Genomic DNA, 16368 nt, shown 5'->3' with positions numbered 1-16368 from the left:
AGCAAGCTAGGCTAGTATCTTAAAAGCCAGAAACAATAGAAGTATAGCCCAAGGTGAATCCACTTGTGAGTATTCTAGCTGAATCTCAACACTGGAAAACCTGATCCCAGAATGTGTGAACAACCTGGGAAATATCTTAGGAATAAGAAAAAAGCATAGATTACAGATGGCATCCCCTGAAATTATTCCTGCAGGGAGGGGAAGAAAAGCTGGATGTGGTGGCACACACCTGTAATCCATAGCACTTGGGAGCCTGAGACAAGAGGATTGTGGCAAGTTTGAGGCCAGCCTGGTCTACAGAGTGAGTTCAACACTAGCCTGGAATACATAGTGAGATCCTCTTTCAGAGAGAGGTGTGGGGAAGAAGTTCTGGCAACCTGTAGGTATCATACAGAGTCTAGAATCCCAGACAATGCTGTGTCAAGTAAAATTTTGTTCTAAGGCCTGACATCACAAGGCCTGTGCTACCTGGTGACCATTCATGGATTCTGAGGATTTGCCTCTCTTTGATTATTGTGAAGCACGTATTAGATAAACAAGACTCAAGTGACGTTTCTTTGAAAGGTCCTTTTTGGGGAGGCAGGGGGAGATTGAGACAGGGCACCTATATGTAGTCCAGGCCACATGTTAATTCACTAAGTAGCCCAGGCTAGCCTCAAACTCTCGATCCTCTTACTTTAGCCTCTGAAGTACTAGGATTATGGGCACGTGCCACCATGCCTGGCACTGAAAGGTCTTTCAGAACTATAGTCTAGTCCAAATAATTACATAAGTAAAATACACTCTAGAAGCCAAGCCTCGTGGTAGACACTTGTAATCCCAGCACTGTGGTGAGTGAAGCAGGAGGATTATACAAGCTCCAGATCAAGTTAGGATACAAAATGAATTCAAGGCCAGCCTAGCTAGGCATGGTGGGCACACCTAAAATTCCCGCACTTGGGAGGCTGAAGCAAGAAGATTGCTGCAAGTTCAAGGCAAGCCTGGGATACATGGTGAGTTCAAGGCCAACCTGAACTACATAGCAAGATCATGTTTCAAAAAAAAAAAAATAGCCAGCCTAGACTAAAAGTGAGACAGCGACTCAAATGAAAAAATTAGACAATGAAACAATGAATGGATGACCCAAGTCATTCCAGCCTCACACTTTCAGACTTCTCTGGGACATCTGAATAATAGCCTAAGTATCCTTCTTAATCAATCCTAAAAGCTATGTGTGATGGCACACACCTGTAATGCCAGCAATCCAGAAAGCTCAGGCAAGAAGAATGCAAATTCAATCCCAGCCTGGGCAATTTAGCGAGACCCAGTCTCAAAATTTTAAAAAGGGATGCAGAGGCTGGGAAAGTAACTCAGTGTAAAGGACCTAGGTTCAAATCCCATTACAAAGAGTAAGGAGGGAAGGCAGAGAGTGAAGGGAGAGAGAGAGAGATGTGTATGTTTTCTGTGGTGCTGGAGAAAATTTTTCACAAGTACTGGCAAAGAGCAATGACAAGGCACAGAGACAAGTGTACCACAGGCCTTTGTACAGAACCACACACACACACAAGACCTAAATAAGACACGAATCCATAAGAAATCCAAGTGGATTTTATTTTAAATTCAAGTGAGATATTTCAAGGGGACAAATTACTGCTAAAACAAGAACAAATTTCACCAGCTGGGTGTGGTGGCACATGCCTGTAATCCCAGCACTCGGGAGACTGAAGCAGGAGGATCTCTATGAGTTCAAGGCCAGCCTGGGCTACAAAGTGAGTTCTAGGACACCCTGAACTACATAGCAAGACCCTGTCTCAAAAAACAAACAAAAACAAAAACAAATCCTCAAAAAGATATTGACAAACATAATACAACAGAACAGATTATGAAAAACATCACACATTGCCAGGGATTTTGCTCAGTGGTTCCACTGCCTACCTTGCAAGCACAAGGTCCTAAGTTCGATCCCCAGTACCAAAAGCAAACAAACAAACAAAAAAAAACATTTCACATCATGATAAAGTAGGCTTCATCCCAGGAGTGCAAGGATGGTTCAATCTACACAGATCAATAAATGAAATACATCACATAAATAGAAGCAAAGATAAAAATCATATGATCATCTCAGTAGATGCAGAAAAGACCTTTGACAAAATCCAACATTTATACATGATTTTTTGTTTAACCTGGAAAAAATGTATGGTAGTTACTGAAGAGGATAAACGGCTTGACTTGGAAGGAAGAGCTGGCCTTCAAGACAGGAGGCCCAAGGAGGAAACATCATTCAAGCAGCTATAATAAACTAGCCACCCATCCCTGATCTATCCCCAACCCATATCCTTCAAAATGTCACCAGTCCTGAGAAGCGGAGCCCCTCTCACCCCTGGGCTGGTGAGAGGCTCTATGACGAGTGAGCCTATATGTGGCTTCCACTCTTTTCGCCCCTTGCCACACCCAACTATCACCATCTCAGTGTTCTAAGAAAGTGTGACCACTCATCCTCTGTCGGTACGTCTCCCTGTTGCACAGCCACACTCAGACCCCCAGATTCCCATCTCATCCGAGCCCCAGACAGCACAGACACAGGGTCAGCACCAGCCTTTATTGGAGAAGAGGAGGGAGCACCAACATCCACAGCATAGCTATCTCCTATGCTCCAGGCTGCAGCAGGAAGAGAAGCAGAGCAGAGAAGGCCAGGACTGTTCCAAGCCCCAAGTCATCACCCTCTCCTGGATGCCACGACAAGCCTCCTGGAGTCACTAAAGATATCCAGACAAGTCAAGCAACTACGGCACTGGGGTTGCTGTAAGTAGAAAAAATATCAAATCACAACTGTACCCTCCTGACTCCAGCTACCCAACATGTTTTCCCCTCCACACAGAAGAGCTTTGGCATCTTTCGGCTGCCTGCTCCTTAAACAACCCTTGTCCTTCAGAAGTTAACACTCCAGCTCCTGTTAAAAAGACAGGAGCTATATATGTTCCTTTGCCCACCTCCCTCTAGCCCCCACTGTCCAAACATGTGACATACATTCCCACCCTCTGTGCCTTTGCTAACAATCATGTTGCCTGTCTGGCATTTTCTCTGTGCTAATACCACTTTGTGACATCTGCTAGCTTTTTGGGGCCTAGATCAAATCCCACCCATCCCAGAAAGACCTGCCCTGGGAACCACACCAACTCAAGGCCTATAAGCTAATACTTTCCCTATGAGGGTTCTGGTCTATCACATAAAATCTTTCTCTCCAATTACACTCTTCTTGGCCTCCAAAAGTCCCCTTTCCAATATCTAAACCAGTCTTGACATACAGCAGTTAGGTCTATTAACTTAGTTGGTCGATAACAGCAATGGACTGTACTCACCTATTTCAGAACCAGAAGTGATGGTCCAATTGGAGTTGGTGGTCTGTTTGGAAAGCAGGACTTGTGGGACACAGAAACGTCCGCAGCCTGACTTGCAGCACTTTTCCCCAGCTTGACAGTTTTCATCCATCATGCAACCAAGAATACATAGGCCCACCAGAACATCCGGACAAGTACCACGCCACCCTGTGGGGGGAAAAGGCACAGATAAAGAGACAGAACATTGGCTTCGCTGTCCCCAAGTTCCCATCTAAAACAGTCATGGAGGTTCCAGGTGAATCAAACTCAGACCTCTAAGTAGATCTTAACCAATTTGGCTGGAAAACTATGAAGTCAGAGGATCTGGGAATCTATAGACATTCAAAAGACCTCTGAACTAATAAGAGCTTTCCAGTGGTATCCCAGAGGGAATTCCCTAATGGTAACTGGTTGACAGCTGTACGGGCTTGGGGGAGGACTAAGCAGAGTACACAAAGGCAAGGCACCACTCTCTCTCCTATGCTTGGGCTTCACAGCGTCATGTTCTTTTCTGCACCCTGGACAAGGTTTGTGCCCTACTATGTGCTCCTGTAGTACTACCCTGTATGTGCCTCCTCTCATCAAACTTCATTATATAGGAGGTCCCTGTCTTATGAATGATTCAAATTACACTTCTCCAATTTTAGAATGGTACAAAAGTGACACATATTCAATAAAGACCATACTTCCGATTTTGAATGTTGCTCTTTTCCCAAACTAGTGATAGGCAGGAGAATACTCTCTTACAATTGTAGGTAGGATCAGCAGGACACAACTCGCAGTCACATGATCACAGTGCACACAAACGGCACTCTACAGTGTGCTATGTGTATAGCTAAGTTAAGAACGCTTGGTAGGCTAGGTGCATGAAGTGCACTTTCAACTTACAAGATTTTCAGCTGACAAACTGTAGCTCAGGAGTGACCCCATCATGAGTCAAGGAACATCTATAATTCCTTATGTAATTATCTGTCTTCTCTAAGGATAAGAGACCAACCTCAACACTTTGAACACTGCTGGGAATATTAAAGGGACTAGGAATTGGGCCAATGATTCTGAAATTGAAGTTCCACAGCTGTCAGAAAAATAGTGTTCAAATACACATTTTATACACACACACACACACACACACACACACACACACTCACACACACACACACACTGAAACAACAAAGAATTTGAAACCAGAAAGTTTCATCTATTTTTCATTAAATATAGATATCTAGCTTCCAACCAAGATTTCATTTGAGATGGAAGGAAGCTCTGCACTAAAAATTAGGTCTGAAAACCATGATCTTTGGCAACTCTCGTTTGCATGATGAGGAAAATGGCATTCAAAAAGAGATGTCTGTTTACCCCGAGTCACAGAACAAACCTCCAGCAGAGCCAAAACCAGAAGCCAGACTTCCAGTCTTAATAAGAGTTATTCCTGCCACTGCACACTGTCTTCCCCCAGCTCACTTCAGGCCAGCATGGGCTCCTTGGGCCCAGAAGGAAGGGTTGTTTTGGATTAAAGGTCGGGGGTCAAGAAAGATGACAACTCTGGCTCCTCCCAGGAAGGAAAAAAGAAGGCAAAAAAAGAGCCCCTCTCAAATTGACTCAGGGAGCACGTAAGGATTTTTTCCCAAAAGAGCCAACATATCAGCCAGGCACAGTGGCACACAGCTGTGATCCCAGCTATTCAGGAGGCTGCATCAGGAGGAGCCTAAATTTGAGGCCAGCCTGGGAAGTTTAGAAAGAACTTAGCAAAATCCTAACTAAAAATAAGAAATAAAGAGCTGGGGATTTAGCTCAGTGGTTCTACCACTTGCCTCACAAGTGCAAGGTCTCAAGTTCGAACCCCGGTACCAACAAATAAATAAAATGAAATAAAAAGGACTGGGGACATAGCTCAGTGTTAAAATGCCCTGGTTCCCAGTATGGTGAGGGACCTACCTCCTTTAATGTCTCCACGGCAGGTATGGCCACAGCCAGTGCTGCAGCATTTATGCCCCTGGGGACAGGATGCATCCCCATCACACAGCTCCTCACATGGAAGGGGGTCAGCAGGACATGCGCCACCAAACCCTGTCATAGAAACAAAGCACTGAGTCACTGAGTATAAAATGCATTTTTCAGGCAGGGAGGGTGGGGGATTTAGCTCAGTGGTGCCACTGCCTGCTTTGCAAGCACAAGGACCCATGTACCAAAAAAAATGCATTTTTTGTTGGGTCCCATATGTATATGTATACATATTTATGCGCAGCACATATATGCAATGCACCCTAATATTTCTTATAGTATTTTTTAATGCTGGGCATACACTACTAAACTGATTTTGGCACTCACAATTTGAAAACACTGTTCAGCTCTAATCCCCAGTGGTAAACATACTAATTGGCAATCCTATATTCATTCTCCCTTCTTTCTTATATTGGTAAATGTCAGTATAAACATTACCTGGCAATAGGCAAGTCAGACACTTACTTATTAATAGAACCCATGTTTGTTCTGAGAGGCAATGAGTCCAGCTAAAATGATTTGTTTCTCCATATTCTCTTGCAAGTAGGAATGACCACAATAATGACATAAACTGGGGAAATGTTTGCGGGCCTGATACAAACTGCCACTTCATGTCCTCTTCCAGACCAACAATAGATATAGAAAGGAAAGATAGATCAGCCTTCTTTTAATTAGGAAGCAACCAGTAATAAGGACAAAATTACAGCTCGTCAAGGAAAGAGAAATAGCTTCCTTTTAGAGCCACCACACCAGCCCTTCACAATTTCCTGTTAGGTGAGGACAACAACCAAGCCCTACTTAGTTAATTTTCTGTCATGGAGGGCCAGGGATGTAGCTCAGTGGCACCACACCTGCCTGGCAAGAGCAAGGTCCTGTAAATTTGACTGCCAGTACGGGGGGAAAAAATTCTGTTATGGAAAGCAAAACACTTTTCAGACATGGCCCTTCAACATCCCTGTGAAGATAGTGAAACCCAGGGCAGAGAATGGGGCTTTCCCAGAACTACAGAATGAATCAACAGGTAAATGGGACAAAACTCAGGCCCTGGATTTGCAGTGAAGGACTTTCGGGTAACTTGGCCAAGTAATCAGGAACAGGCACACCCCACATCCCAACCAGTCTGACTCACCATGACTCATTCATCTCAGTGTTTATTTCAAGTTTTTAAATGAAGCGAGAAGTGACAAGCAATGAAAAGTTTTATAGAAAACTGAAACAGGACTGGCCCAGTGCCTCTGAGAAGAACAGCTGAGGATGACTGCCATGTGGCTGGCTCCTGGAAGTCTGCCAAGATGGAAATAACAAGTGTTGAACTCCAAGGAGAACAAACACTGGAGGCTTCACGAGATCCTGCGAGCTGGCAGTGAATGACCCGCCTGAGACAGATTCCCAGGCTTTTGTTCCAGAGCTGGGCCTCAAGAGTCCTGGCAAGGAACACAATCTCCCTTTTCTCTTATAAGCAGGCTGCCCAAGACAGCTGCCAAAGCCAGGCACAGCGACCTCAGTGCGAACTAAGAAGGGGCCTGTTGCCGAGAGAGATCTGGCTGGAAGCAGTGAGGCTGTCACATGCTGTAGAGTTTCAGGGTCTGAGAGAGGAGGTGCTCCGTGGAAAGAAAATGATCCTGCTTCTGGATAAAAAAAGGCCAGTTAGAGCCGGGGATTTAGCTCAGTGGTTCCACCGCCTGCCTCACAAGTGCAAGGTCCCAGAACCAAAGCGGGGAGGGGGCTAGTTAGAAATTAGACTCCTGACTCAAACACTACACATACACATACCTTAGGAGCTAAGAGGAATGAAAATAATATCATTTAAAGGCCAAACACCGTACACACTTTGACTCACTGCAACAACTCTCTGGCATTTATTCTTTTTGTCTTACAGAGAAGGGAACTGAGGCTCTGAGAAGAAGAAGTGACTTGTCCAGGGACCTTCTGACCAGTAACTGATAAACCTCAGACTTGAACTTAGGTCTGAGACAACCTAAACCTATACATTTCCATAGAACACACTGCCACATGCACTCAGGTGATAGGATGACTCTAGTTCCTTCAGAAAACATTAAGAGAAAACCCCATTTCTGACAGCAGACTAGACAACAAAATGCCTAGACGTAAACTTAAGAAACTTTTTTTTTTTCTAGTACAGGGAATCAAACTCAGGACTTCGCGCTTGCCGGGCAGGTGTGGCAGTGCTGAGCTATATCCCCAGCCCTGAGAAATATTTTAAAACTATGAAATAATCCTGAAATACACCAAATACACTTGAACAATAGGAAAACATAAAGGTGCAACATTACAATGAAATCAATTCACCTTTAAATTAATTTACATATCTAATATCACTCCAATAAAAGTAACCTCTGTATGTAGGAAGAGGTGGGGAGTAGGCAATATGATAATTTACTGGGAAGCACAACCAAGCAAAAATAGCCGTGAAAATCCTAAAACAATGGGAAACTAAGAAGGGGCTAGACAAGCTGGGCATGGTGGCATAGGCCTGTAATCCCAGCACTCGGGAGGCTGAGGCAGGAGAATCGCTGTGAGTTCCAGACCAGCCTGGGCTACATAGTGAAGAGGTGGGGAGTAGGCAATATGATAATTTACTGGGAAGCACAACCAAGCAAAAATAGCCGTGAAAATCCTAAAACAATGGGAAACTAAGAAGGGGCTAGACAAGCTGGGCATGGTGGCATAGGCCTGTAATCCCAGCACTCGGGAGGCTGAGGCAGGAGAATCGCTGTGAGTTCCAGACCAGCCTGGGCTACATAGTGTGAGTTAGGGGAAGGGGAGGGGGAGGGGAGGGGGACGAGGAGGAAGAGGAAGAAGAGGAAGGGGCTAGACAGAGAAAATACAGCATCAATTTCTAACACCCTTTAGGGGCCTCTCACAACACAGACAAGGAATACAGCAAAAACTGTAGCTTTGAACTCAAAATTCTCCCAATGGTGTCACCTTTGTCCATCCCCCACTGTCACCTCCCCAGTGTCAAAGGTTTCCATCTTCAGTTGCATCGCTCCCCTTCTGTGCCTCTCCTCTAACTTTCTGATTCCCAGACACGGCAAGCTCCTCACCACCAGAAGACTTCTGCACGCGTGTATCTCTCTCCTCCTTCATTATCCCTCACACCCTTCCCCTGGCTAACTTTTACTCCTCCTCCAGGACACAGTTTAAATGTTACTGACCTCTGACATGCTTTCCTTGACCACCTAATCTGAAGTGAGCCCCCTCATTACTCTCTTTCATTTCCCTGTTATCCCTCTCACAATTTGAAATTGGGTATGTATTTATTGACGTTAAACCTCTTTCTCCCCCACTGGACTATAAACTCCATACAGGTAGGGACAGGAACTATTTTCTTCACCACAATATACCCAGAACCCACTCAGAACCTGGCAAACAGTAAATATGCAAAACAAATCTGTTGAAGGAATGAGTGCTTAAATGGAAAGTTAGATCACGAAGACCCTGAAAGAGGAGGAATCGCTTTCAAATACCTCTCTACCAGAACCAGAATAACACAGAATCTGTTTCCGACAGGAGATGGCCATCCTGTGTGTGTACAGAGCACACAAGAAGCAGTGGTGGAGAAATGTGTGCCACCCTCTGTAGACATCAAGATTCTATTTTGTTCTTTCTTTGCAGATTCTTGGGATTGTAATAAAGGACACCACAGCTGACAACTGAAAGTGGGAATTACCCAACAGCTTTCAAATCTGTCTACAAAGATATGACAACACTGCCCTTCTGGCATCCTCCTCTGCCTGACTGGGCCACATCCCACAAACTGTTACCGTTTGGATATTCTTTTTTTTTTTTTAAAGTTCTCAGACTATAGCAGGCACTTGATTATTGTTTCCCAAAGTAAAGCAAAACCAACAAGATATGTGTATATCTGAAAAAGAAACAAGCAGACCAATCAGACAGACCATTGGGGAGAGTTTCTCACCCAGCTTTGGATTAGAGACAGGGACCACACAGCGCTTCTTACAGCCAAATGTACAGCACTTCTTTACACCTGGGCATGTCTCATCAGTGGTGCACCTTTTAAAGCAGGATTGTTTCTGGGAAACCCTGGGACAATCCCCTTTCCTCCCTGCAACAAAAACAGAGACAGCAACAGACAGGAGATATCTGGCGATGCTCAAAGCCACAGCAGAAGGGACAATCAGAGGAAGGGAAGCTCCAGGTTTCCTTGAAACCTCTCATCTCTGTTGCTAAAGCAGAGACTGTAACAACAGCAACAACAATAACAATAATGAACACTTACCTTAACATTTATGTACCATTTGCCAGGAACATCTCATTTTACAGATGAGGAAATGGGGCTAAAAGCTTAAGATTTGGCTGGGGTATACCCCAGCGTACAGCATGTGCTTTGTATGCACACTGCCCCACCATCACATAAAAAAAATGAATGAAAAAAAAAGAAAAATTTTAAGATTTTTAAAAGAGCTGTTTGAGGTTTAAGGCTTAAGAAGGTCTGCCTGATCCTAGGGCCCATTCTTTTAATCACAGGCTTTCCTTCACAATTCTGCCCTCCCTTGGACTCACAGGAACTCTGAATCCAAAGTAAAATACACCAGTAATCACTGGTACACCCCTTCCTGATAGAAGGCAAAGAACTGAGAGTGCTGAATAGAGGAGAGTAAATGTAGAGAAGCTGGATTTTTAAGAGCCGATCTAGGAGGTACGATGCCCTCTGGTCCTATCCATCCCAGAAGCAAGGCCAGAGAGCACAGGGGATTTTGACCCTCCTGCCAACGTACCCTTGGGTATGTCTCCTCGGCAGACCCAACCACAGCCTGTGCTGCAGCACTTCTGCCCAGCTGGGCATGACTCATCACCCTGGCACAGCTCTTTGCATGGGTTCTTATCAAGAGGACATTCTCCTTCTTTCACTGCAAAAGATACCATGGGAGGTTAGGGTAACCAGCAAGGCCTTGAGAAAGGAGGAATAAAGGTCAAATGTACTTCAACATTTCAAAGCTTTTCTACCCCAAAATATCACTGCAACTGCCGTCGCCTCCTACCATACAACTAGTAACACCCACCCCCACCACTAAAAGAACCAGCCGCACTGCAGATATAGAGAGGAAGATTGGAATGATCTTGCTCTGGTTTAATGAGCACTACAGAATAGCTGGAGCTATTCTACTAATAGTTCTTCTAGGGGACTCTACTAAGTCCCCTCTCCTTATCCCAAGAGGATAAAGAAAACCAAGAAGTCTTACCTTGGCTGTTCTGAAAATCTATTCATCAGTCCTGTCTTACAGAGATGATCATCTCAACAAATGAGGACCCTCACTCTGAGAGGAGACAGGAGATGACTCTTCCCCAGTCACTTTCTGTTACCGTCAGCCAGGAGCCCCAAGTGATAGCTCACCATGCTCACCTGCAGTCACCCAGGATGCCAGAGACCCAAGAGCAACAAGTGCCTTCAGAAGAAAGAAGCTGCTTGACATCCTGATGATGCTGAGAGTTGAGATAAGATCTCAGTTCTGGTCAGAGATGGACACTTGCCCAGAGTATCAGCTGAGGGAAGAGCAGGACTAGGGAATTGCCCTAAGTCCGATCCCAAAGTCTTCCCTTATGCAACAGTTCTCAGGAATGTCTCCTCCTGACAAGAAAAAGACTGACTGGTTGCTGTTGTGTGGGAAAATTCCTGGCACTACCAAAGGGCACATGCAATGAGAGTAATGGAACTCTGTAATGTGATATGCACTACACCCTAGACAATGACGAGGATCCTACTGAGAAGCTGGAAAAATGGAAGGGTAGCTATCAGATAAAGGATTAGAGGGAACCCTAGAAGGGATTGGGATGATTCCACTGCAGCAGAAAGGACTAGAAAGATACAATAAGAAAATGACCAAGCTAATAAAATAACCTAAGCATAAGAACATTGTGGCTCCTATTCCATCTAACAACCTAGAAGACACAATGGAACAGACTTAGAAACTATTGAAAAACTACATAAAAGCAATTTTTAGTTTGCTCAGAATAGAAAGGGACCTACATCTTGGTGTCTTTAGACCACACAGGCCATTCTTAGACCAAATAAATGCTAACTGGTAAAATTCAAGAGAGCAGCTGCTATGACTCAAATTCTCTTGTCCATAAATGACCCCTTTCTTTAGCTTTTCTTCCTCTGTTTATTTTTATTTAACTGTCTTGTTCATTTGGTCATTTGGCTCATTTGCAACTAATGATGTGCACCAATACTGCTTAGCCCTATAGGGTTAGACAGCAGGATCAAACCAAGGTACAAGGTAAAAATCTCCTTAATACTAAGAGTTTGGTGCAAGGAAGTTGCTCTTAATAAGGCTGACATTAGAGCATGGATATAATTACCATTTGTTTGTTAACACGTGCTTTAGGATACTATGTATTTTAATATACAAAATAATCTTGCAGAGATAAGAAATTTGATTCAGAGAGACTGAAAAATGCCCATAAGCAGGGGCTGCTGGAATACCATAGTAGTAACAACAGAGAGCATTGTTTGAAGGTTTATATGTGCTATGACTTTAAGTGCTTTACATGAATTAGTTCAATCCTCACTACATCCCTATAAAGCCAGATGCTTTTATTTCCATTTTGCAGTTGAGAAAACTGAAGCCTAGAAAATTTAAGAAATGTGGGTCACACATTTACTAAGTGGTCCAATTCCATAGTCAATATTCTTAGCCATCACTCCACATCGGATTTGAACCCATAACTTTCCAACTACAAAATTCATGCCTTTCTACTACACCATATCATGACCTGGTACGAATAACTTTCTCTAGCATTCATAAATGAATCCAATTCTATTCAGGGGCACCTTGCCTCTAAAGATAGAAAGAAAAGGATCTCTGGAGGAATGCGATCGCTGTTAAGCCACTCGTCCCCAGACTATCACAAAAACACCCATCTGGGGAGAGGAGCACCGCTCGCTGGGGCAGAAGTACACTGGCCAAGACCAACCTTCATTCTGATGCCTTCAGACGCAAAAGGCAAGCCCTGAGGTCACAAACTGGAGAGTCGCGTTGGGTGTTTGGGATGCCTCAGACTACATCGCGCCTGGTTGGGTTTTCCCGGTCCCCGCATAAGGCTGCCTCCAATTCTGGGGCTTGCGCCAGGCCTATTAGAAACTACAGTTTTCAAAAAAGTCAACTACAGGCACTCCCCTCTTCGGCCAACCCCAGCCCATGGAAACTCGCTCGGCTCTTGCTATCCCGCACTCATCCCGAGCCGTGGCCTAACTGGGTATCATCCTTGACTGAACGGCCCCTGGACATCTACACTCCATCCTGAGACACAGCTCTCCAGCGAGGAAGGAAGCTCCAACCACCTCTAAAAGCCTGGGGACCAGGCGACGGCGGGGGGGGGGCTTGGTTACCGTGGTAACCGCGCTGCTCTTCTGGTAACACTTCCGGGCCAGCGAGAGGCGCGCTCTAGTGACGTCACGGCACCACTTTCCGGCCGGTGGCACTGTCGGGTTGAAGTTGCTAGGGGTCGGTACGCCATGGGGGCTACAGGCGACACCGAACAGCCGCGGGGACCTGGCGGGGCAGAACGGGGCGGCCCCGAGCTGGGGGATGCAGGCGCAGCTGGGCAGCTGGTTCTGACGGTGAGGGCGCCCCCACTGAAGTCCGGGCTCAGGCTGGGCAGCGCCTCGGGTTCCCGGGACCCTGGCCCGCGGGCGAGGGAACGCGGTGTCTGGTGCTGCCGAGGACTCGCCGTTTTCACAGTCCGACGACCTGAGTTCAAATTCTGGTGCCGCCCTCCTAGCTGGGTGAAGTGGGCCTGTCAGACATCCCGAGCTCCAGGTTTCTCTTCTTTAAAAATGGAAATGATTAGGACCGACCTCATAAAGCTGTGGGGATGAGATGATAAAGGCGGGTAAAGTGCTGACACCTCACCCGCCACAGAGTAGACCCTGGGTAAACACTGGTTCCCTTCCTGCTTCCGTTCTAGAAAAGGCGAGGTCGGGACTTTAAAAGCAGGAAACTTTTCCTCGGTTCCTTTTCCTCAGCAGTGCCTTCTAAACATCATTCTCCTTTCCCCGAGGTGGGAGAGGTGGTAAAAGAATATGAAAAGCAGCGATGTCTATGGTTAATTTCTATTCCTTCTCCATCCTATCCCAGTGTTACGGGGGTCAGTGACATTTGCTCCTTTATCCTCACAGAACCCTTGGAACATAATGATAAAACACCGGCAGGTGCAGCGAAGGGGCCGCCGCTCCCAGATGACTACAAGGTAAGGCTGACCTTGGATGGACTTATATCCCAGGCACTTGAATCCCCGTTGCGCATGGCTGAGAAGAGACCTACAGCCAGTAGAAAGGGCACTGGGCAGGGAAAGAGACTGCAATTCTTTGTGTGACCTTGAGCAAGTCACGTACCCCTCTGAACTCATCCATAGATTAAGGGGGTGGCTAACACTATTTTAAGATTCCTTACATTGGAGCTGGGGATTTAGCTCAGTGGTTCTGGCGCCTGCCTCACAAACGTAAGGGCCCGAGTTCGATCCCCAGTACCAAAAAAAAAAAAAAAAAAAGAAGATTCCTTACATTGACTGGTTCTGAGGTTGGCCTCTTAAAAAATCAAAGAGCATGGAAGTTTAGAGCATAGATTCTGGAATCAGACAACTGTGTTCTAATGCAGATGGACATTTATTAACTGGTAACCTTGGACATGCCACTTAACCTTGGGTCTGTTTTCTGACTGTAAAGTGGGCCTACAAATAGTATCCAGCCCACAGAAAGGAGAGAGCTCAAAACGAGCCTTTGGTGGCTGGTCATATTTTTCTTTTATCTTCAGTTATGAGAATGGAACAAAATCATGCACCTTATGTATTTGCCCAGAATCTTAGCACATAGCTATGTTCAATGCAAGGTCTCTCGTATTGCTGTTAAAGGACCCTATATCAATAATTTGTTGGGTAGATTGGAAAAGGATTTGGTTGGAAGATATCCTCTGATCCTGTGTCCCCCTGAATGCAGTTTTACAGATCCTGCCATCTCCATGGATCTCCTCCGAGCTGTTCTGCAGCCTAGCATCAATGAGGAGATCCAGACTGTGTTCAACAAGTACATGAAGGTGAGAGGGACAAAAGGATTAAAAACTTAACAGAAAGATTCATGGGCAGCCCAGTTTTTTCCTGCATCATAATATATATGATACACACAGATATGTCAACTTTTTCAATTTTGAGCCCTCCCTTCGAGAACATTTTCCCCTCCTCTAGGGTAATTCCAATATAATTTTGCCAATCTTTTGTGAGGATGAAATGACTTATGTAATGTGCTCAGCAATCTTGCTTAAAACGTAAGAGTCCAACTAGTGTAGTTATTATTTTTTTAATATCAACATTTTTGTTAGGGCCAGGGATTTAGCTCAATGTTTCCACCAGGTCCTGAGTTTGATCCCCAGTACCAAAAAAAATTTTTTTTGTTGTTATTTAAAATTGCCCTATTAGTAAACTTCTACCTGGCTATATCTGAATGTGCCCCCTGGATGCTTCACTGAATATTTAGAACTGAACTCTGTTTTCTTCCCAAATCTCCTGCTCTTATATTTTTCCTATGTTAATATTTATTCCCTTTGTCTTGATAGAAGAAATATAAAAGCAAGCAAGGGACATCAGGAGCTCAGTTTTGGACCATCATTCTCTTAGAAAACAGGGACTATGCCTTCACCTCTGTCTTCCATATACAGTGGTCTAATCCAATATGTTCTGTGTCCCAATCTATCAAACATGCACTTCTTCCTTACTCTGCCTTGGTTCAGGCCTTTATTCTCACTCTGGTTTCTCTTTTTTTTTTTTTCCTTTGAGAGAGGATCTCACTATGTAGTTGAGACTGACCTGGAACTCACTATGTAGCCCAGGCTGGTCTCCAACTCACAATGATCCTCCTGCCTCAGCCTCCCAAGTGCTGGGATTACAGGCATGCACCACCACGCTTGGCTTGGTTTCTCCTATAGTCTCTAACTACCTCTATTCTTTCCTTCCTTCAGCCTGCCCTCTATGCAGCTGCTAGAGTAATCTCTTAAAATGTAAACCAGAGATTTCCTCAATCTTGTAACTGCAATTTTTTTGTTTTGAGATAGGATCTTGTTATGTATTCCAGGCTGGGCTTGAACTCACTTTGTAGCCCTGGCTGGTCTCCAACTCATAATAACCCCCCTGTGTCATCTCCGGAGTGCTGAGATTACAAGTGTTTGCCACTACATCCAGCTTCTGGGTAACTGCAATTCTTGGTAACAAGCAACAAGTAAAGGGCTTTGGAAGCAGATTATCTTAGATTTATTCCTGGCTTACATTTTCCCTTAATGACTTGACTTCTGTGTTTTTATATATAAAGGTGTAGAAGGGTTAGCAAGTATAGTACATTCTGGGACTTGAAAAAACCAGGGTTAAGTAACAGCTAAGGTATAGAGGGGAATGTAGCTGGAATCTCATCACAGTCGAACATATATGTCATGTTAAGGAGTCTGGGTTTACCCAAAGACAACAGAAAGCTGCTAAGGAATTCTTAAATGGGGAAGCGATATCACTGGATTTATTTACATTTTATTTACACACACTGTTCTGCAGCTTATTTCACCTAATATTTGGCCATGTTTCTATGTCAGTATGAAATAGCTTCAGAGTTAGAAAGTAGTTTGTTTTCTAGATGTACCAAATAACAACCTGCTATATATCTATCTATCTATCTATCTATATATATATATATTCCCTAGAAAATTCAGATTGTTTCCAGTTTTTCTCTTATTACAAACAATATTACAACAAACACTGTGATATATATGTTTTTGTGCAGTCATGAGAGTATTTCTGGGAAATAAATTCCTAGAGATGGAATTAGTGGGTAGAAGAGGGGGGAATTGCTTTCCAGAAAAGTTGTGCCAATTTACCTTTCTGTCAGCAGTGTTTGAGAATGCCTCACTCATGATCTGTCTTTATTCTTGGGTCCAGTGATGCTTACACTCATCCCAAATTTTTTTTTTTTTTTTTTTTTTTTTTTTTT

General features: G+C 44.4%; 2 protein-coding genes across 9 annotated transcripts in view; one reads left to right on the top strand and one right to left on the bottom strand.

The window, feature by feature from the left end:
* Positions 1-2135: 2135 nt before the first annotated feature.
* Positions 2136-12792, bottom strand: Wfdc3 (WAP four-disulfide core domain 3). 7 transcript variants are annotated; one of them, XM_010626184.2, is made up of 8 exons: positions 12736-12761; positions 12321-12477; positions 10747-10971; positions 10121-10252; positions 9301-9447; positions 5292-5423; positions 3339-3524; positions 2136-2779 (listed from the first exon to the last, which is right to left on the bottom strand). In XM_010626184.2, exons 3-8 carry the CDS (start codon positions 10814-10816, stop codon positions 2763-2765), a joined length of 684 nt encoding a protein of 227 aa, XP_010624486.1. In that variant the 5' UTR covers positions 10817-10971; positions 12321-12477; positions 12736-12761; the 3' UTR covers positions 2136-2762. The 7 variants fall into 7 exon arrangements, with proteins under 7 accessions (XP_010624486.1, XP_010624485.1, XP_010624483.1 ...); XM_010626183.2 differs by lacking the exon at positions 12736-12761 and adding an exon at positions 12688-12731; XM_010626181.2 differs by lacking the exon at positions 12736-12761 and adding an exon at positions 12600-12725.
* The window catches only part of Dnttip1 (deoxynucleotidyltransferase terminal interacting protein 1), a 26541-nt gene continuing 22944 nt past the window's right edge, over positions 12772-16368 (top strand). For both annotated transcript variants that reach the window (XM_010626179.3, XM_010626178.3), the window contains exons 1-3: positions 12772-12966; positions 13525-13595; positions 14341-14437. In XM_010626179.3, the coding sequence (XP_010624481.1) occupies positions 12862-12966; positions 13525-13595; positions 14341-14437 (273 nt within the window). In that variant the 5' untranslated portion in view covers positions 12772-12861. The remainder of the gene's footprint in view (positions 12967-13524; positions 13596-14340; positions 14438-16368) is intronic.

This window comes from Fukomys damarensis, unplaced genomic scaffold (genome assembly GCF_012274545.1).
Source record: "Fukomys damarensis isolate Sample0158 unplaced genomic scaffold, DMR_v1.0_HiC HiC_scaffold_22, whole genome shotgun sequence".
In the NCBI taxonomy this organism is placed as follows: Eukaryota; Metazoa; Chordata; class Mammalia; order Rodentia; family Bathyergidae; genus Fukomys; species Fukomys damarensis.
The sequence above is the reverse complement of the archived record's forward strand: the minus strand, read 5'-3'. Positions and strand labels throughout refer to the sequence as shown.

Coding starts and splice junctions, on each gene's coding strand:
- Wfdc3 (XM_010626185.3), bottom strand. CDS start 10,816: ATGTCAAGCAGCTTCTTTCTTCTGAAGGCACTTGTTGCTCTTGGGTCT. Junction 10,253..10,746: donor GGCATCCTGGGTGACTGCAG/GTGAGCATGGTG, acceptor TATCTTTTGCAG/TGAAAGAAGGAGAATGTCCT. Junction 5,424..9,300: donor TGTCTCTAATCCAAAGCTGG/GTGAGAAACTCT, acceptor TTTCTATGACAG/GGTTTGGTGGCGCATGTCCT.